The sequence below is a fragment of the Lycorma delicatula genome, chromosome 4 (assembly GCF_047948215.1).
Source record: "Lycorma delicatula isolate Av1 chromosome 4, ASM4794821v1, whole genome shotgun sequence".
NCBI classification, from domain to species: Eukaryota; Metazoa; Arthropoda; class Insecta; order Hemiptera; family Fulgoridae; genus Lycorma; species Lycorma delicatula.
In genome coordinates, this window is record NC_134458.1 from 21,540,455 (window position 1) to 21,562,404 (window position 21,950).

General features: G+C 35.2%; 1 protein-coding gene across 3 annotated transcripts in view; it reads left to right on the forward strand.

The window, feature by feature from the left end:
* LOC142323181 (FYVE, RhoGEF and PH domain-containing protein 2-like) overlaps window positions 1–21,950 on the forward strand; it is an 85,818-nt gene that overhangs the window by 50,855 nt on the left and 13,013 nt on the right. For all 3 annotated transcript variants that reach the window (XM_075362487.1, XM_075362488.1, XM_075362486.1), the window contains exons 8-12: window positions 84–268; window positions 6,559–6,781; window positions 11,082–11,279; window positions 12,838–13,020; window positions 18,889–18,998. In XM_075362487.1, the coding sequence (XP_075218602.1) occupies window positions 84–268; window positions 6,559–6,781; window positions 11,082–11,279; window positions 12,838–13,020; window positions 18,889–18,998 (899 nt within the window). The remainder of the gene's footprint in view (window positions 1–83; window positions 269–6,558; window positions 6,782–11,081; window positions 11,280–12,837; window positions 13,021–18,888; window positions 18,999–21,950) is intronic.

Consider the following 21,950-nt stretch of genomic DNA (forward strand, 5'->3'; position numbering starts at 1 on the left):
AAGTTATAACATTTTTGAAAACTTTTAATTATTAGATGTGATATTACTATAGTATTAACTTCTTTGCTGAATGTACTTTACAGTTGAGTGATATATTACTACTTTGTTCTTCCCGAGCTATCGCTAATAGAGTCATATCAGGACCTCCTTATAGATTGCGAGCTAACTTCCATGTTGATACCATGCAAGTATTAGAAGGTGATAATTTAGAAACTGCAAATACATTTTATGTTCGGGACAATAAAAAGAATGTTGAATTCTATACACAGTAAGTGATTTTTATAAAATTTTTATTATGTATAATTTATGTTTAACTTATCCTTAGAAATTATAGACAACTCTTAAAGTGATTGTTAGAAGAGCGTAGCTTGGGACGCCTGAAAACGTTTTAGTAAATTTTTACATTTCGTGCAGATTTACCAAAAATATCCCGCTCTTGAAATGATAATGTAGTGTTCTGAATTATTTGAAAAGATATATAATGATTTATATACTTATAAGAAGTATAATATAAAAATAGAAAATTTTTTATAATGTGTTTTTATATTCTTTATCAAAATCTGAGTGTCCAGAAATATCATCCTACTGCAGTCATTGTAATTTAGCTTTTGGTTTGTCTGGCATTTCTCCCACCACCACCACCCCATTCAGTCACCTTAAAGCATAAAACCGGATGTCGGTACCACAAACAGCTACTGTTCCTCAAAATGGTATAGCAACAAATATCCTAATTAGCTCCTAGAGCTCACCTAACTGTGTGAGTGGAATAAGCGTGGTGTCCTACACCACTCGCTTGCGTGTCCCCCCACTCACTTGTCATATATTTCTAAAATGGGTAGGCGCACCCCGTCTACATACTAAAATATATGACTTGTCAATAAATTAAAATTTATTTCTTCAAGGACAGCAATTTGCTGCCACACCTAGATCGCTGAATGCCAGCAAGTACCTGTCCACCATATTATACTGCTTGGACCAATATTTGACCGATGCCAGCCATTTCTTGAGGGTAGCATCCTACAGCATGTGGGGGAGTCTTATATCCCTTAAGCTACTGATGCCAGTTAAACAAAGTAACGGCATCAAAGAACTCCCACACGGTCCAACAATGCGGCACAAGCCACATTGACTTGCTGCTTATTAGTGGCCAATTTTCTCCTTGACATCTAAGTTCCAGGATGGCCTGGGTTCTACTCCCTCAAGAGATGCGCAGTCGAACATCATGTGTTCGTTTGACTAGACCTCCCTGCAGATGCACAGCTCATCAGCTGCCAGGTGGAACCGAAACAAATACTGGTTCAAATTCACATGGTTGGAGAGCACTTCGGTTCATGTTGCCCTTAAAAACAAACTTGAGGCGTACCATTCCCCCAAGTTCTGTATAAACCTATATAAGGAACTACCCTTAGTTGTGGTGTGCCATTCTTGCTGCCATGCTTCCATCACGAGGCTGTAAAGCCTTCTCTGCAGGCAGGAGACGGGCAATTGTTTGAAATTAGAACTGGTGCATTGCAATTACCATTCTGCTACGGTACAGCCCCGGCTCAATACCACATTCCAAATACCTCGGCCTCCCTACCTCTTCACTATTTCCACATGGCTGCCTGAACATTCACCACTAAATCGATTGGGAGAGCCTTTCCCAATATGGTGGTAGCCTCATAGGAGGTTGTTTTAAACACACCAGTGCATACGATTAACGCTCTGCGCTAGGCACTCTAAATTTTGAGTAAGTGCTTGATTTCTTTCTAACCTATGTGCCAAAATGGATGCAGCATAAGAGGTCGTCATACTTTTGAAGATACCTCGGTACACCATGTACATATGATGGCCTGACGGCTGTAATCTTTCTGAGCAATCATCTTAAGCTTGTGCATCACAGAGACGGCATCTGCTGCTACTTGCCTAATGTGCTTGCTAAACAGCAACATCTCATCAAACAAAACACCTAGGTACTTATGAACTCTAACTCGGCTGATTACACAGCCTTAATACTTAATATCGGGGTTACGACTGTAGGATAATTTGTCTGCACCCTTAACAAGCATACGCTTCATCTTGTTCACAGAAATGTTTAAATTTTGAATGTCCATCCAGCCCTCTGGTTGACAAAGCTGCTTGCGCCCGGTCTTCTAGCTGTAATCGTAAATTACCACGAATTAACAGGAGACAGTCATCAGCGAAAGCCTGGACCGTTCTGGGATTGACATTCCCAGAAGGGGAATGTCAATCCCAGAAATCTGTAGAAAACCAAGTTCCACAGCAAGTGACTGGGAATGGAAACCCCTAGTCACTTGTTTTGCACAAACCTTTCGCATGTCCAAATCGTCTGTCAAAATTTGATGTATGGTGGAAGTGTTTAAATTTAACTGTTCACTCATCATCCTTATTGTTAAATGACGGTCTGATCTCAAAAGAACCCCCACTTGCTCAACGTTTTCATCAGATTTTGAAGTTGAAGGTCTCTCTGAGCGAGGTTGATCCTCAACGTGTTCTCACCCTTCCAAAAATGATTTGTGCCAGCAGAAAACTTGTCTCTTGATAAGCAATGTTCCCCATAGGCCTGTTTCAACTTTTCAAAAGTCACACTCGCGGATTTCTCAAGTTTAACACAAAACTTGATTGCACAATGTTGCTGTAAATTCCGATGCTCCATTTTTGTAACACACAACTTCACTGATGGTGCTGTCAGAAATAATGTGTTGGCTGAACGGAGTTGAAACTTGTACTGAGCATGTGGAAGGGATGAGCAAACCGGTCTAGCACAGACTGGTAGACACAGCATTGCCAGATCGTTCGCAGTGTTACCAATCTCATTACTTTTCTCACATACCTCGTAGATTGAGTGGTTTTTCGAATGGCATGAAGAAAGACACCGGGGATTGACCAGCTTGACCCAGATATATTCTATCATCTGCTGCCTTTCATAAGAGAGCTGCTTGGCAGGCAGTTCTCAGGGTGCCTTCCAACTCATTGGAAGGTGGCTTTGTTGAGGGTGCTCTTAAAATCAAGAAAGGATCCAAGTGAGGACAGCAGTTATTGACCCATCAACTTCTTGCCGGTAATTGGCAAGTTACTTGAAAGGCTGCTTGTGGAACGGCTCTGGGAAAACATCGATATGAACTCATTTCTAATTCGAGGCAAGTATGGCTTCATGAAAGGGATGACACCAAGGATTGGATCTTAAATGCTCTTTCCGAGGTGGAAAGCCCCGACTGTAAATATGCTTTGGTAATTTTTATTTACATGTAGGCAGCATTTCCTTCCTTGTGTTGGAGTTCTGTCCTCTATGAGTTGGAACGCCGGAATGTTCCCGTAGCCCTGCAGGCCGTAGTGCATGCTTATTTGTCAGATCGTACAGCTCTGTTTAGGGATGTGCACCTAGTTGTAGAAAAATCTGTCAGTAGAGGAAGCTCGCAAGGCTCTGTTCTCGGTCCCTTGCTGTGGAACCTGGTATTCAATGAATTTTTCAGACTGATATTCCCAGAAGGGATGACGGCCCAGGCTTTCGCTGATGACTGTCTCCTGTTAATTCGTGGTAATTCACAACCATAACTAGAAGACCGAGCGCAGGCGGCTTTGTCAACTACAGAGGGCTGGATTGACATTCAAAATTTAAGGATTACTGTGCCCAAGATGAAGTTTATGTTTCTCAAGGGTGCAGACAAATTATCATACAGTTATAACCCCTGTATTAAGTATAAAGGAGTCGAGTTCGAGTTCATAAGTACTTATGTGTTTGTTTGATGAGAAGTTGCTGTTTAGTAACCACATTAAGGAAGTAGCGGCAGATGCCATCTCTGTGATGCACAAGCTTAGGAAGATTGTTCGAAAGGATTACGGACTGTCGGGGTGTCATTTGTACATGGTATACCAAGGTGTCTTTGAAAGTATGACCTCTTACATGGCGTCTGGGCGCATAGGTTTGATAGATCTTGAGCACTTATTCAAAATTGAAGGAGTGCCCAGCGCAGAGCCTTAATTGTATATACTGGTGCTTTTAAAACAACCTCCTACAAGGCTACTACTGTATTTGGAAAGGCTCTCTCAATTGATTTAGTGGTGAATGTTCGGGCAGCTATGTGGAGATTGCGAAGAAGCCGTGAGGCCGAGGTATTTGGGATGCGGTTTTCGAGCCGGGCCTGTACCGTAGCAGAATGGTAATTGCAATGCACTGGTTCTAATTTCAAACAATTGCCCATTCCTGCCTGCAGAGAAGGCTTTACAGCCTTGTGATGGAAGCATGGCAGCAAGAATGGCACACCACAACTAAGGGTAGTTCCTTATATAGGTTTATACAGAACTTGGGGATGATACGGTGATCTCAATGTACCAGTTCTAAATTTCGAACAGTTGCACTTCTCCCGCCTTCGGAGGAGGCTTTTCAGCCTCACAATGGAAGCATGGCAGCAAGAATGGCACGCCACGACTAAGGGAAAGTCCTTATATAGATTTATACAGGGTCTGGAGGGTATGCCTCTCTTTTGTTTCTAAGGACAACGGGAGCCCGAGTGCTCTCCAATAATGTAAATTTAAACCAATATTTGTTTCGGTTCCACCTGGCAGCTGATGAGCTGTGTGTCTGCGGGGAGGTACAGTCAAATGAGCATATGATGTTTTACTGCCCTGGAAGCTATTAGATTATTGGTCGCTAAACTGTTTATGAGGCAAAGTAACTGTTTTTGGCACAGACATTTGGTCATATGCTCCAGGGCGACCGAATGGGGTGGTGGCAGGAGAAATGCCAGTTAACCAATAACCTTCTCCTTCACCCATTTAATAGTTTTGTGAAGTTTGCCAAGAACTTCACCCTTCACTGGCTGAAACCCCTGACTCCCCCTCCACCACCCGGTCAACCTTGCTCAAGACCCTTGTCATAACTGTTTCAAGGGCCTGGTTGGTGCCCTGGAGGCTTTCACACTTTAAAGCCGGCTCAGCAACCATCAAACTACACTCAGACAGGTAAGAGTCGACTAACAGTCGAGCGTACACCAAAATCCGAGACTCCTTTGAGGAGAATTTAGTCCATGTGGACCGTATCTCCTCTATCATCCCCAAACCAGCAGCCCTATAGCCAAACCTCCCTGTAGAAGGCTTCGCTCCCAAGACCTGTGGCTTAGGGTCGACCACCACATCATTGTCCTTCACCACCCTCGACTTCGTGAGGAAACGTCCCTTGGACTGGTTTCACCCTCCACAGGCTTGCTCTCCCTGCATGGTTTCAACTACTGTTTTCCCTGCACATCTTGACGCAGAGGTTTTGGCAGGATTTTTAGTGCAATCTGCTGGTGCACAAGGATGCTCCACTACCGTCATGGAGACCTCCTTTGGAGACCGATTGGCCTTCTTAGCTGGAAGGGGTCACCGGCTACCAGGTCCTTTGCCCAACTGACCAAATCATCCAAGCAACCAACTCCAGATTTCTCCATAGCAGTTTTAAATAAAATAGCACCAACTGAGATGCCAGGCACTACATTTTCAGCCTGAATGAAACTATCACCTATCTCAAGCCCTGGTGAGCATTCACAATCTCTTTCCTGAACAAGGCCGTCCATTCTCACACAACTGCTCAAGAAGTCAAAAGCTAAAAGCTCCTAAGTCAGACCACCAGTGAGGTCGGAGTGAATCGCTTCCCAAACCTGCCAGATGATGTAGAAAATTCTTGGCCTCATGAACCTATGAAATGGGGGACACGATTTAACAAAGGAAACGTCCTTACTTAGCCGACAGTGACACTCCTGCAACACACTACACGGCTGTGTAGCCTAAACTCCACAGCAGCGCAGGTTGACTGACAGCCACTGATCGTTGTCAGCCCTGATGACATGAACATAGGCATGCTGTACTTGTAGAAAGCAATTTAACGCTACTGGTAGCAGTAAACACAAGTTTTACAGCATGGACCAGAGGCCGAGACGCAATGTAATTTAGCTTGTGCATATTGGAAATAATTACATGCATAAGCTGAAAAATTGTAAATTGTAGTGACTGCAAAATAAGGAAAGTTAGTTTTTCTGTGGCATAAAAATACAAATATTTACATGAGAAACGTGGGCTACGCAGCAACAAGTGTTTGTTCCAAAACTCATTCATTAATTCTGTGTATGTATGTCGTATGTGAATTTTCTGTTGTGTATTCATTAGTTAGTTAAACAATAATGAGGTAGCTTTGTTTAGATAGCAAGTTATATTATAGTTAGCTGTCTAACCCATTAAGTCATTACTTAAGAGATGTTATATTCTTAGCTATCATTTGGTAGGCCCACAGTCATCAGTGCGAGCAATCTAGAATGAACTTCATTCATTCTTCTAGATGCAAAGGAAGGTAAAAAGTAAATGTAAGATTACATTTTATGGTGTATTAAATCAAAAAGTAGTTAATATAATTTTACATTTTTCACATCATTTTACTGCATTTATTTTTTCTCCATTCCTGTGAAATATTACATAGTTATATTGCTGTTAGAAGTAGTTAAAGTACATAGAAATAATTATGAGTTAAAATTAGGTGATAAGTACTTATGAAAAATAACAGTTTTTTTCCATTTAAATTATTAGATCAAAAGAGGAGAAAGCAGATTGGATTGATACATTACTAAGAGCAATGGAGGAATTGTATGAACGAAAGTCATCATTGAAAACTGTTAGGGATGAAGAGGATTCTGAAATTGGTAGAAAGGCACCTAATTTTATTAAAGTTGATTCGATTTTAAAGTGTATGGATTGTGGTACCAATTTTGGTGTAATCAGGAGAAAACATCATTGTCATGCTTGTGGAGTGGTAATTTTCATTATTAAATTTTTATGTTTTACGATGTATTTTCAATTTTAGAGCAGGTCAGTTTTATTTTTGTAAAAGAGTAGTATTGAATGATCAAGTTATACGAGGTGCGACAATAAAGTAATGACACTGATTTTTTTTTGCACGATGTGGCAACCCTGCAGCTTGCGTAGGCACACCATCTTTGACCTTGGTCTATAAGCTACTTCTAGTCCAAGCGGCACATTGATGCAACTGCTCAGTCATGAGTTGTGCTGTAATAAGTGAACACATGTTTGTGTCTCTCATCACAGAAATGAAATCGCAAAATATTGCACAACGGTATGCCATTTCTTTTTGCGTTAAATTGGGTGTAAACGCGACGACAACTTATGGTAAGCTTCAGAAGGCTTTTGGAGAGGAGGTTATGTCAAGAGCTCAAGTTTTTCGGTGGCATAAAATTTTTAATGAAGGCAGAACGAATGTTGAAGATGAAGACCACAGTGGACGACCATCAACCTCATGGACAGATGTCAACTTGACCAGGGTGCGTGAAATCGTACGATCTGATCGAAGATTATCCGTGAAAATGAAGAACTCAACATCGATCGAGAAACGGTTCGTCTAATATTAACTGAAGATCTTGGTACGAGAAAGATTTGTGCAAAAATGGTCCCCAAAAATCTCACACAAAAATTGCGAGAAACACGGAAAAATGTGGCAGCCGATCTGTTAGAGCAAACTGAAATCAATCCAGATTTGTTGAGCCGTGTTATCACTGGTGATGAAGGTTGGTTTTTTCAATACGATCGAGCGGCAAAACGCCAAAGTTCGAAATGGTGCTCAAAGGGATCACCCAGACCACAAAAAGCTTGCATGTCAAAGTCAAAAGTGAACTGCATGCTTGTGTGCTTCTTCGATTCCAAGGGAATTGTTCATAAAGAGCGAGTGCCTCCTGGACAAACAGTTAACCGATATTTCTACAAAGAAATTTTAGAAAGACTTCGTAAACGAGTTCTTCGTGTCCGTGCCAACATTGCTGATAATTGGATTCTGCATCACAATAATGCACCATCCCATACTGCTCTGTCAGTACAGCAATTTTTAACCTCAAAACAAATTTCAGTACTACCACAGCCACCTTTTCACCAGATATCGCTCCGTGCGACTTTTTTCTATTTCCAAGAGTCAAAATGGCGGTCAAGGGATACCATTTTCAAACAACACAAGATGTCCAAAAAGCTGTGATGAGGGTCTTGGAGGATATTACAGAAGATGAGTTTCAGAAATGTTACCATCAATGGCAGAAGCGCTGGAATAAGTGTGTGCAATCAGAGGGGAACTACTGTGAAGGAGACAATACTAGAATGACTAAAACGGTAAGCAACATTTTTTTTCACATCAGTATCATTACTTTATTGTCGCACCTCATATATGTTTTTGAAAAAATATTTTATATTATTGTGAAAAAAAATTCCAACAAAAAATAATTTTACATAGGGTTATTTAAATAGTGAAGAATACTTATTTTCTTTTTTTTTGTTTTTAATTGAAAAATGAATTCAATACAACTATTATAAAATTGTAGTTATCTTTTTATGCAATTATGGTTGAGTTTTAAGCAGTTTTGAGAATTGTAGAGGATCCAAAAAAGACAAAGGCTTTTATTTATTAAAGTTGATGCAGTTACAAATTGTATGGATTATGGTAAAATGTATGATATTGGTGTGACCAGGAAAATAGTCTTTTTGGTTATAGGTTAACTAGGTTTGTGTAAGATATCTGCTTATCTAGATTACTTCTTCATATAGTCCCTCCCTACATTCAGCCACTTATCGTCAATGATACCAACTTTTACAGATTATTCAAAGAACTCCATCCCGAGGGTACCCAACTGGTTCATAACCTTATCCAAGATCTCCTCATCATTATTAAAACCTTGGTAAAGAGATGGTGGTCATTTGGCAAAAAGTCCATGTTGTTCAAAAATTTTCTATTTGAAATATTCAAGTAAAATCTTCTTGCAACCTGCAGAGTGAGACTGCACAGAATAACAGTATCCTTTGTGAGCATACTGTGCCATTTATTTTGGATATATCTTTGAAGCTTCTTCAATTGCACTATAAATTTCTGATATTGTGGTCCCAGGTATCATGCTATGGTTGAAAAACAGTTTACTTATTGTAGAAGGCATGTTTCTCAGTGTTCTGTTACAAAAGAGGTCACTTCAAATTGTAAAAAACTTAAAACCCATAGATTCCTGCAGACCTGAATTTAAAAAATTAAAAATGTTGACATTAACTTCAGTAAGTATCTATAAATGTGTTATAAATATTTTGAAAAATTTCTGAGAAAAAGGTGGAATGTACTGTTCTTAACACTGGCTCTGCATTTGATCGAAGTCAGCAGCCTTTATGATTAAAACTAGCTTCCACATAATGTAGGAACAGCTTTTTATTTTAAAAAAATAATAATAAATAAAAAATTTCCTTGATTATAAAAAATGAATCGGTTTTAAAGAAGTACTTTCAAGTTCTTCTATTGTAAAAGTTATCACCCTGTGGCAAAACTTTTTAAAGCTTAGCCATCAACTGAGAATATTTTTTTTATATACTTTTATAATTATTTTATGAATATATATATATATATATATATATATATACACACCCACAGTGTTTTCAACTTAAAAAAGGCCCATCACTCATTAGTTTATACTATATGCATTTTTTTTTTTAAATGCATATATTGATATGAGATATGGAAGATGTTGGTATGACCAGAGCTGGAATGGGGCACACTGTTTATTTCCTGCACATTTGATTATTGCCAATCTGTGTCGAGCATTGGCTTTTTAACTTAGGTTACATAACCATATATTGTTGTTTGTTAGAATGCAGTTAATTACTGAAGGATGTGTACTTATGATGGAAACTATACTACTAATAGTAGAACTACTGAATCTGGGGTACTAAAAACTTGCACAATTTCTTTGAATCTCCTGTACATCCAAAAACATAGGTGTATAGTGTGTGGTTTCACAACGAATAATAGGACCCTTGTTTTTTTTAAAAACTGTAGATGCTGCCGTCAACCAAGAAATTATCCAACAGTTCATAGCTTTACTACAAGAGGATGAGCGTGATTGCATTGCAGGTTGCAACAGGACATCGCCACTTGCCGTATAGCTCGCTCTGCTATGAAGATGCTACAGGATTTTATTTTTGGTGGAAAGATCATTTCTAAAGGATTGTGGCCACTAAGATCCCCTGATCTGACTAGATCATACTTTTTGGGATTACTTTAAAGAAATCATTTGTAGGAGTGATCCACACACCTTATAGGAATTGAAGACAAACATTACTGATGCCATTGAAGAAATAGACAAGTACAGCTAATAAAAGTATCCAGGAACATAGTCAAACATGTTGACAAATGTATAGAAGTGGATGGACATCATTTTCAACACATTCTGCAAATTATTATGCAAATGTTTGCCAATAAAGTATTATTTGTTGACTAAACTAAGCGGGAGCCTCTTTTGACGCTAATACCTTGTAATTGTTGTAAATAATTTTATTAATTCATTAACTTTGTAATTGACTTTACAAGCAATAAAAATTTCTTGAGTAAAATAAATAGAAGTTGATTCTATGAATTCTGTTGGGACTACATAGGAATTTTACTAATTCCTATGTAGTCCCAAAACGGTGTGGCCCTTTCCCCTTCTTGTAATGCACATTGCGAATCTCTCTGAATTTTTGACATTAATCTCATCCCTTCTACAAAACATTACTATAAATACTGCACTGTATTACTATAAATGACTATGGATCTTGGTGGCACAGTGTTGTGTCATTTTCCTGCTTCCAGTAATCTAATCACACTACATATCTCAGCTGATAAGACCAATAATAAAAGGTTCTGTGTTTCATCAATGCTGCTTTATAGGAATTACTGCAAACAGGGATCTGTAACAAGGTGTTATTTGCTGGTAGCTATTGTTACAAGCAAGGTCTATGTTACTATGACAATAATTTTTTTTATTTTCAACAATCAGTGAGAGTCAGTTTTGGAGTAGCCTTCTTAGGTAAAATTAAATTAAGTATTAATATAATTGTTATAACTTGTGTTTTGGATACTTATTAGCATTTTACCACACTTTTGTGGATTTCCATTAGAGATACCATTTTGGGTTTCTTGTATAACTAATTTTAACAGTAAAGGAAATAATAATTTTAACAGTGTTGATAGTAATATTATGTTCATTGCTTTTGTATTTTAAAAAAACTTTTAGTATAACACATGCTACTGTTATTTTCAGGTTGTTTGTAGCAAGTGTTCAAACCAGAAAATTCCTTTATTACATGAAGATAATAAGAGTTGTAGAGTGTGTCGACATTGCCATGAGATGCTTAGTAAATCTGTGCCTTCTAGTCCGGTTGACAGTGAAAAGTGCTTTAATATAGATTCACCTGCATCTGCTGGTTCACCTGGTACTAGAGGAAAGGGAGTTTTGGAGGTGAGAATTGTTTTAATTGTTATCTAATTACTTATTTTATCTTGCTCCGATTTAGATTTTTAAAAAACCAGAGGCCTTATTATACAGTTAATACAGAAAGACCCATCAGCTGCTTTGGACTTTTTTTTATATCCTGTCTCAATAGGAAACAGAGTTGCATCCTGCTAACCGCAATAAAGATGTGACTGTTATGCTGGTTGCTAATCGGTGCAGGTTGATGGATGCTATAACTCCCATGGTTTCATCGATATAAGAGATGAATGATAAGGAAAATGATATTATAAAAGGGAAATTTAGTCGACAGACTGACTGCATTTGGTTGGGTTAGATGAGGTAATTTACTATATGGATCAGGGCCTCTTCTTTTCTTAATATTATTTTCTCATACTTTTATGTGTTATTTTTTATTTTATATACTTTCCAAAAATTGTAGCTTAATGAAAACTTTCTGCATTGTCAGTTAGTTTCATATAGTATAATGTTATATTTTGAGTAAACAAAAAGAAAGCAACAGTATAATAGTAGGAATAACAAATCTGTTTTTAAAATTTCTGTAGGTAAAATAAGTCCCTAAGAATCAGTTTGCTGTAAGTTTGCGTTTCTGAGATCCCAGCTGATGGAAAGGAATATACCATGTCTGTTTTGACTTTCATTACTTTCATTATCACTAATGGGAATTCTATCAGTGCGATTAGCAATTTTGTATCTGCCTGAGCTACATTAGAAGCATGATGCAGTGGTCTTATCCATATTTAAAGTTAGATGGCCATAACCCATCCATTGAATAATTCTTTTAATTATATCTAATTTATAACTTGTATATAATAAATTAATGTAAAGCTTCACTGCATTATTAAATTGTATTGTAATATTTGTAACTAATAGTATAAAACATATATTATAGTAATAATATAGAAAGTCATTTTCTTAAAACGATAGTTAGATGTAAAAATTTTATTTAATTTATAATCTTATCAAGGCCATACTCAGTTTCACATAATGCATTCACAAGAAGCACACATAAACATCATAGCAATTGTGTTGATGTTGTAGAATTCTAGCATTGTGTTTGTATTAGAAACTTTCTTTTAAATAGAATCAGTGTACCATTAAAAATACTGCATAATTTTTTGAAGGTATTGTATTTTTCATCTTTGATCTAGTGAAAGACAGAAAATAATTATTTAATCAAAGACCACCGACAAATTAAACAGTATTCTCAAAAGACAGTTGTGTTTTGAATAGTTTATTTCTTATACCATTATCATGAGTTGACAATTGACATCACATTTTGAAAACCTACTGCTAACAAAAAGTAGTAATAAAAAAAAAATATAAATACAAGTGGAGGAAAATTTTTATTTTTTAACAATAGTTTACATTATTCAGGTAATTTTTTTCTGCTACATAACTAATAATATGTTTTGTATTCAAAATATTGGTTGGTGTTAGAAGAATTACCTTAAAATGTCACATCGTAACTAATGTTTGAACATATGTGTGTGTAACAAATCATTTTATTTTATTAAGCAGTAAAATTTGTTTGCTCTTTATTAAGGTCTCAGCAAATCAAAATTGTGTATTAAATGGCTATATGCATTTGAAAATTTCTGGCAAACACAAATCTTGGGAGAAACGGTGGTTTGCACTTCATTCCGATTTTGTCCTGTATTCATTCCGAACGTGTACAGATCAGTGTGCTATGACAGCAACTCCAGTTCCTGGTTATAAAATTGTTAAGGTGAGTATGTATTAACTGGGTAATCTTTTTTCCCCAGTTATATAAATTCACAGGTATTTTGCATAATTAATAAACTAATAAGTTTTTATTTTTGGTTCAGATAAGAACGATAATATACACACGCACATGCAAATGTGCACTTTTTTCAAAAGAAATTTATTTTGACCAAAAAAGTACATATCTGTTCCTAGTGTGGTTAACACTCATTCTAAAATTGTATCTTTAATTATACTTAAATTTCTTAAACATGGTTTCTGTTGATATATTTTAATTAAAAAATAATTAAAAAGTTTTTTTTAACCCCCTTACCAGCAAAAAAGATGTATTTTCTCAAGATCTTTCAGTTTTTTCATCAGGAGATTAAAAAAGCTTTAAAGTAATGTCAAAAATTAAAGTAATACAGTCAAGACTGTATTATCATTTTAATTTTTGATATATAATGTTTTTTCATCTCCTGATGGTGGTTTGTAAAACTGAAAGATCTTGAGAAAATCCTTTTTTTTTGCTGGTAAGGTGGTTAAAAACATTTTTTTTTATTAATTATACTTTGATGAAAAAACTAAAAAAACTTTTGCATGTTTTTTTTTTCAGAGGTTACTGTTTTTCAATATATAAACAGAAATCATGTATGTATGTGTGACCATAATACAGTGGTCTCATGAAGAGATGGAAATTATTTCAGGCTATGTCCTACAAGTGAAAATAAAGAAAAAAGTTCTTGTTAACATAGGTCTAGAGATTATTAGTTTTCAAGTTATGGCTAGAGAAAAATGTTTTCCTGATTTCTGCTCCAATAAGTTACATTGAAATTTCTGGGGCACAAACTATGGATCAAAACTGATGGTTTCTTCTTTTTTTTTGATCTGAAGAATAAAAACACAAGTTTCAAAATTGTATTTTGTGTAATTTTTAAGAAAATTGTTATAAAGCTCAAAAAATTAGAGCCTGAAAACACACAATTTTTTAGTTTTCTGACAAATTTACTTTATATTTATAAATTGCTAATCGACCATTAAAACTTTATAACAGAATTTATAGAGAATTTAATTTTTAAGAAAATTAATGCAAGTTAACTGAAAACAAATAAAAGTTAAAGAAATTTGACACCAAACATGGCAGAAATGATAAAAATTTTAAATTAAAGCAAACATAAAACATAAATACAAAAATATTGTAGAAAAGTTTAACAATTCAAACAAAACAATGAAATCAGATAAATGAGCAGTTTTACCAGCAGTCTTTAGAGTGAATTAAGTTACATTAAAAAAAAAAAAATTATAAAATTGGGTTCATTGAAAAAGGTTATAGCAATAAAAAACTATATATCATACCTACCTATGTAATTGAGATAAAGTATTAATTGGAACTGTGAAATAATTGGGATATCATCAAGTTTTTTTTAGACATAGACTTTAGCCAGTGTGCACAATGGCACAACGCCACTGTCAGTCAGTGCAATGGTGACTGTTCAGCAGAAACCACATCCCAACCCCATAGGGGAAGACACCCCTTGTGATGTTACCAGTCGCCACACCACCTCCTCCATTCTGGGCCCTGAGGGGCTTTACCGGAGGTTGTCTTAAGACCCTATAACTGATAACATATCACAGTCATCAGCCAGGCCTCGGTTAGAATACAGCAAAAACCACAATGCGTTTTGAAGTCAGCAGAGTATAAATCAGTTATAACAGTTCAACAGACTTTCCGGCATGTTTATCTGGCAATTATCACCCTTATGCAAACAGCATTGGACAGTGGTACGAGCAGTTTAAGGAATCTGGCAACATGGAAGTGAGAAAGTCCCCTAGATGGCCCAAAGTGAGTAATGAAGGAGTTGAGTGATTATGCCAAAGTTGTTTAAGAAGAAGCTTTACATTTCTGCGCTTACAAAATTCAGCTTAAACATCAAATTAAACTTATGGATTATCCTAAACATGTTTTTGCAAGTAAAATGCTTAATAACATTGACAATGACAAAACATTTTTAAAACGTGTTACATTTATATATGAAGCGACTTTCCATGTCGGTGGTTGTATACCAGCATAATTGTAGAATATGGGGATCTCAGCAACCCAATGAAATTGTTGCATATGTCAGAGACTCCCCAGAAATAAACTTGTGGTGGTTTGATATCCGATCATGTGATGGCTCATTCTTTTTTCATGATTCTACTATCACAGGGAAAGTTTATTTAGATATGTTACAACTGTATGTTTTCCTACAAGTTTACCAAATTGAACAAGAATGTAACATTGTTGGAATGTTTCAACAAGATAGTGCACCCCCACACTTTAGCCTAGGCATTTGGTGCACTCACAATGAAAGATTCTCTAATCATTGGATCGGGGCTGGTACTGTGCTTTAGCCTGAGATGCTCAGATTTGACACCTCTGGATGTTTTTCTACGGGGATACATTAAAAACACTGTCTACAGTGAAAAAATCAGGGATGTACATTTGAGATAACAGATCACTACAGTTACAGCTGCGATAATCCAGCAGACCTGGGCTCAGTGTTTTTAACAGAACCAACAGAACTCATATTGAAACATTCTAACGTATGTAAAAACACTTTGAGTTGGTGAATTTGTAATTGAAAAAAAAATACTAGTTTGATTATCTCTAGTAATTTCTGAGGTATGATTTTTTTAAATTGCTGCGACTATTTTTGATGACCTTGTACAGAAATAGATTTTTCAACATTGAAGTTTTCAGAAATCAATTGTTCAAGATTTTTATATGTTTGAAAGAAATATTTGAAAGTGTAAAATTTCTGTGGTATGTATTTTATTTACTATAATTATGCATGGAAAATTTTTTCTCTTGCTTTGAATATTTCTTACTTTATGCATAATTCTACAATTTATTATTTTTTAGTACATCATTATTTTGTTTACAGAGTTAATTTTCTCTTTCATATAGTATATTTTATTAAAGTTTTGAAAAAGCAACATACAAAAATTTTGAAATTCTAGCAGGATATCTAGGCATCCTTGAAACTTCAAACTTGATACCAGACATGTTCATAACTTTAAGAACCCTAGAACGTACAAAAATTCCCAAAAACCTACCAGGGGGATAAAAAAGGGCTCAGAAGCAACTGCAAAGAACTGATGCTGGGCACTTTCAGTTAATATTCCTGATTGAATTTTCCTGATTGATTGAGTTCTTTGATTTTAATGAAGAAAAAACCAAAATAAAATTTGGAGTTTCTCTAAATGTCATTTTTTTGCACTATATGTACCTATTGCAACGTCAACGGGATGCCCTTGGTTAACAGCATTGCAGTAGATTTTAGAGTGAAGGTGGACTGTATGTGTTCATAGGTGATGAATGAAGACAACACCTTGTTGATTACTGAAGGATTGTTTAATTATACGCCCTCTTGGCGGTTTAAAATAATTTTCTAACATAACACTTGTAACTTATAATTTAACGTTAAAAATAGCAAACAAACTAAATAAAACTTAGAGTAATGTTCATCCAAACAAGAATTGATTAAGTCCAGACGTGACCGCCTTGGGACTGGTTTGAGTGAAGACTGATAGAAGATGCTATGTACAGTGCTCGAGGGAGCAGCTTGTGACGTAGAGTGGTGTGAGATGGTCTGGCGACCATAGTTTTCCGTGGGCACCCTAGCCACCGCTAGGTTTCAGCACTTGATGGCAGGAGGGGGTGAAAAAGTAACAGTACCCATTTATAATGTACATCAAAAAAATCTGGCGCAATGCCAAAAATTTCATCTGCCAATATGTTTCATATAAAATTACAGTGTAAATAAAAAACATGATTAAATTTCAAATTATTTAAATCGAATGTAAGAAATTTAGTTTAAAATAACATAAACTTATCTCAGTTTTGAATATGTATTATTGATATTTGATTAGTTGTAATATGAACTTAAAATGAACGTATGCAAGACTTAGCTGTTGTGAGTTGGGTAAACAGATATATGACAGGAGCTGATTCTTTTCTGAGAGTACTCGCCTACTTTCGGTTTCTCCATGTATTTTTGTAACAAGAAAATTTTAATAGCTGTTTCTCTTTATTATTTATTGCTTTGTAACATTTCTAAACAGTTAGTAAATTATCTTCATATCTTGTCTACAAAATGAATTTTTGTTTGTAATCTAATTTTTGTGCATATATATATATATATATATATATATAGACCATATTTTGATAATCATTTATAAATAATTAGTGTTAAAATATTATTAGAAATATGTTTATCAAGTCACTTGTTTATGAGAAAGGATTGCAGCTATTGTAACAAGATCGGTATAGCGAACCTGAGTTACAGATTCCTGCCAATTAAGAAGAAAGTTGTAGAAAATATAATAATGTGAGAAATCCAGGAAGGGGCTAAAAGAAACCCTTTTAATAAAGGTAACAGGTCCGTTTAAAAATTGTCTTTTGTAATTCTACCCACTGACACACCTATACAGTTTTCCATGAGAAGAGTTACCAGACCGGGATAGGAGTTTCATGGGAATGTGTGGGCGGACAGTCATTTAAACACTTCAAGTTGTCTCCGGTCTGGCAGATAAAGAAGATAGGAGTGTAAATACTTCGGGGAAGACGAGTTGAAATTAGTTTTGCAAATCAGTATAAGCAAGACTTTATGATGTGAGTCTGCGAGGAGAGTTCTGCGAGATGTCAATCAGCGTAATCTGCGAGGAGAATGAGAAATTTTTATACGTTTAACTGATGTTATAATTCTGTGTTTACTGGTACATTTCTTCAATGCTGGAAAAACCTAAAACTCATATTTTTAACCAGTATGAGTGATTTCAGACCTAATGCTTTGGGTCAGTAACACTGTATTCCAACATAATCTAAAAAAACACATTTTTAATCTGAACTTCAATACCAGTGAACAAATTTTTATTTTATTTGTATGAAATTACTTGTCAATCAAAGGGCCTTCCAATGAGGTGTTGCAAGCTACATAATCTCATTAAAAAAAAAATAAGTTTTCAACCTTTGAAAATTTAGAAAACATTTAAGGACAAAATTTTGTGCTGGTAATTTAAAAAGTAATTTTCACAGTTTTAATGCACAGGTTATGATTATTTCAAATGGTTTAAGAAGTAATTTCATACAATTTTATAGCTATTTTTGTTGGACTGAAATTTAAAAAAAGTATTACCCAAATAAATGGTTTTTTGCACCTACCAAGCGAACGGGGTGGGCGGATTTTTATTTTCTTTTCACCAAAATTCATTATTCTATTCGGGTTGTCAATTAATGTAATTAAATGTTATAATTACCATTTAAGATTTTTGAATTGGCGTAGGTAAAGCGGGGTGGGTGGGTTCCACCCCTTTGAAAATAATTACAAAAAGGTTCCCCCCCAAGAATGGTATACATGTCTCCAAACAGAAATACAATGGGACTGATAGTTGTTGAACAAGAAATGTGGTGACTTTTCAAATGATCACCTATTATAAACATTTTCAATTGTCAATCTCAATATCCTTATCAAGCCATGAACACGCAACACTATTTTACGTTTTGCAGTGACATGTTTTATTTTTCAAAGAACTATATGAAATGATTTCGATTCTACAGAAGTAATTATTAAAATTAGGCCCATTGGGTCATTATAATGGATAAACATAAAATAAAATTATCCTAGATCAATAAAAAACCTGACTCTTAATAATAATTTCAGGTGGGTTATTGATTTAAACAATTTTTAATCTTCAGTGTGATTAGTGAATGTAACAACAGGCGACAGCATTCATCTCATCAATGCATCCTTTTCTCTTAATCCAGAAAAAATATAGTTATATGCTTTTTGTGTTATTGTACATTATTTTAATGAAATAAAAGGGACATGTCGTGTTTTTATTTGTTTGATAGGTATCTGAATTGAAAGGAGAACCATTCAGTGAAAAAGAGAAAATTTTTAAAATGTTCCATGCCAAGAAAGTTTATTATTTCCAGTGTTTTTCAGTTCAGGAGACTAATCAGTAAGTGGTGGTATTAATCTCTCGGTGATAGTTTTAAGATAAATAATATGTGCTTGGACAGTTTTGCTCAATTGAGATTAAAATATGTGAATCTGTTCATTTAAGAAAATTGTATGAAAGAATTTTATTTTTACTTTATTGTCATTGTTCATGTACTCACATGACAGTTTATCTCATGAAAATTGATTATAACTACTTTTTATAAAAAAAATTAATAATGGCACTTCTATTTTTGCTTGTTTTTCCAGTTAATTGGTGTAACTTGTTAATTAAATTATTGAGCTAATTTTTAATGTCAGGGCCAGTGTATTTTATTTCTGGTTTTAATAATAGTATTATTTCTATTCTATTATATAAAGAGGAAGAGGGTTTTTGTTTATTTGGAATAAACAAAAAGAAACTACTCTATCAATTGCAACCAAATTTTTACCCATGCTTCTTGGCATACCTGAGAAGGTTTTTATACATATTTTATGTCGAGAAAAAAAATATTGTTGCTGAATGGCTTTAATGACCTGTTGTAATTTAAAACCTTGTGGTAGCCTTGAAAAGGGTTGTTTGAGGTTTCTGGAGTGGTGGCCCTGAAAAGGGCCATTTTTGCGTAAAGAGTTGTTGGGTCTGGAAGTTTTTCTCCGATGAAGTCGACTCGGCTGTAGCCAGCAAGATATGGTTTGTCCATTGAAATCAGACCGGGCTTCCCCTCAGTGGCAGTTGGATCCCCACTACATCGTGGCAGTGATGGCCCCCAGAGCCTACAGTGTCTGGTCGGCATTGGTCGTCTTCCACTGGCGTGGCTAAGGTGGTTCTCCCCAAGCGATCCCACGCTGGGCCGGCTCCTGCTGCTGAGTCTGCCAGCCAGGGCGATTGAAGCCTGGCGAGCTGGAGCAGGTAGTAGCATTCGCTCCCAACAGGCCAGCCAGGGAAGTACTGTCTTCCATCATCTTGGTCTTCTCCAGGTGATGGTCAACAAATTGAAAATTTACTCTTATGTATGCTCCTTTACTGGAGCCTGCAAGTGGTGGGACTACAGCACCGCTATAGTGGGAGATCTGCATGGTGTGAGTGATGCTTGTGCAAGTGCGTACATATACTGTACTCCTGCAAAAAAGGGAAGTTTGTCATAAAATCAAAGGCTGACTTTTAGGATCATTCATTAGTAATTAATTACTGACAGGTAAGTAATGCATTCAAGAAAAAAAAAACATGAAACAGGAAACCTGCACAATCTGCACTAGAAATGAACACGTTATTTTCAACTATAAAATTTGTCAATAAAATTCCTGGATTAATGGCATTTTCAGTAATGGGACGCTACAAAAAGAAAGATGTAACTGATTTAGTAATATTCTCCATTTTTGAAATTTCTGTATGCATTTTGGAAACAAAATGTTGCTAATGCCAGATAACCATTAAGAAGTGAACAACAGAATATACATTTGTGTAACAGATTGCTGGATGATATTTTTTTAATTTTGTTTGTCTTTTCTTCAAACAGTTTACTATAAACATTACTGAAAATGCAATATCCATAAAAAGTAGAGCTAAAGATACTCCTAATTTATACAAAAATCTGTAGTAATTATGGATGATCCATAATAGCTGCCTACAATATGCGATTGCTACAGTACATAAAGTCAAATATGAAAGAGCTGTGATCTACTTTTTAATCTAGTTGATGCAAGGCCTATGATGTGTGCTGTCCAGTCTAGAAACTGTGTTAATCTGAGATAAACTGAAACTGAACGTCATATCTAATTAATTACTCTATGACTCTGAGTACATCCGGGGAATATAATTTTAGAATGTTATGAAACCAAAATATAGGCATGCATGACTCAATACAACCATACGTAAAGATCAGATGTACAACCTTTCTAAACAAAATGAAAATTATTTGTATGTAGCTTAGATCACTGATAACAAATCCTAATACCACAAGTCAAAGTAAGGAACAAGTGCCCTATAATAAACAGTTAGAATCTGTGGGTAAGTAGTTAAATAGTACTTCTAAGAAGAAAAAATCAGAAACACAGTTTACTACAGAAATGAACAGTACGTTGGATTTTAGACAAATGTAAATGTAAATCTAATATAACAAATATAACTAGAAATTTAACCGCTTCAATTTCTTCAATAATGGTATCGATGGCATTTAATTTTAGAACAAGTCTGTTAATCAAAATTAAAATGTAAATGGATAGATAGGTCAATTTTAGGCATTAAGTTTTATATGTTATCTCATCCAGAAAAGAATTTTTGATGATGTGAAGTTCATTTTTATCAGTATAGAAATATAAACAGATTCATGGAGAGAAATGTTATACATGTTTAATTTTTATCAACATCCCCATCACGAATAAATAATTTTAGATCACTACAGAAATATGATAACACAAAAGCATTTCCCCCACACAAAAAAATTACTATAATAAGGTTTTCTGGGAAAATAATTGTTAAACATATTACACACTTTTACAGATAGACTAATTTTATTACAGCTATCTAATTTATACACAACTACTTATAATTATTCCAATTTTTTAACTTTGTAAAAATAGATAAAAAGCTACAGGTAAACGTTTTTCATTACTTATCTCTTAACTTCAAAACATACGCAAGATCACATACTGGATGTATTCAAATCAGGCAGCTTTAAAAAACTGTAATAATTAAATAATAGCATAATTACTTACTCTGAGAATCAGTTCTATCACATGAATCTGAAGGCAGTTTTTTTAAATAATCATTCAACAAGACCTGATATCTGGGTAACCTTTGTACAGGACTTAGCATATGATGCGTTAATGTAAGATTACCACATTCCGGAAGCCTCTGGAATAATTAAATAACATATAATGAAATATAAGGTAAGTTAACTGCATTCACAATAAACTAAATATACTTTCACATGGGAACACACAGCAAAATGTGTCATGTTGTCAGCTGTCTGAA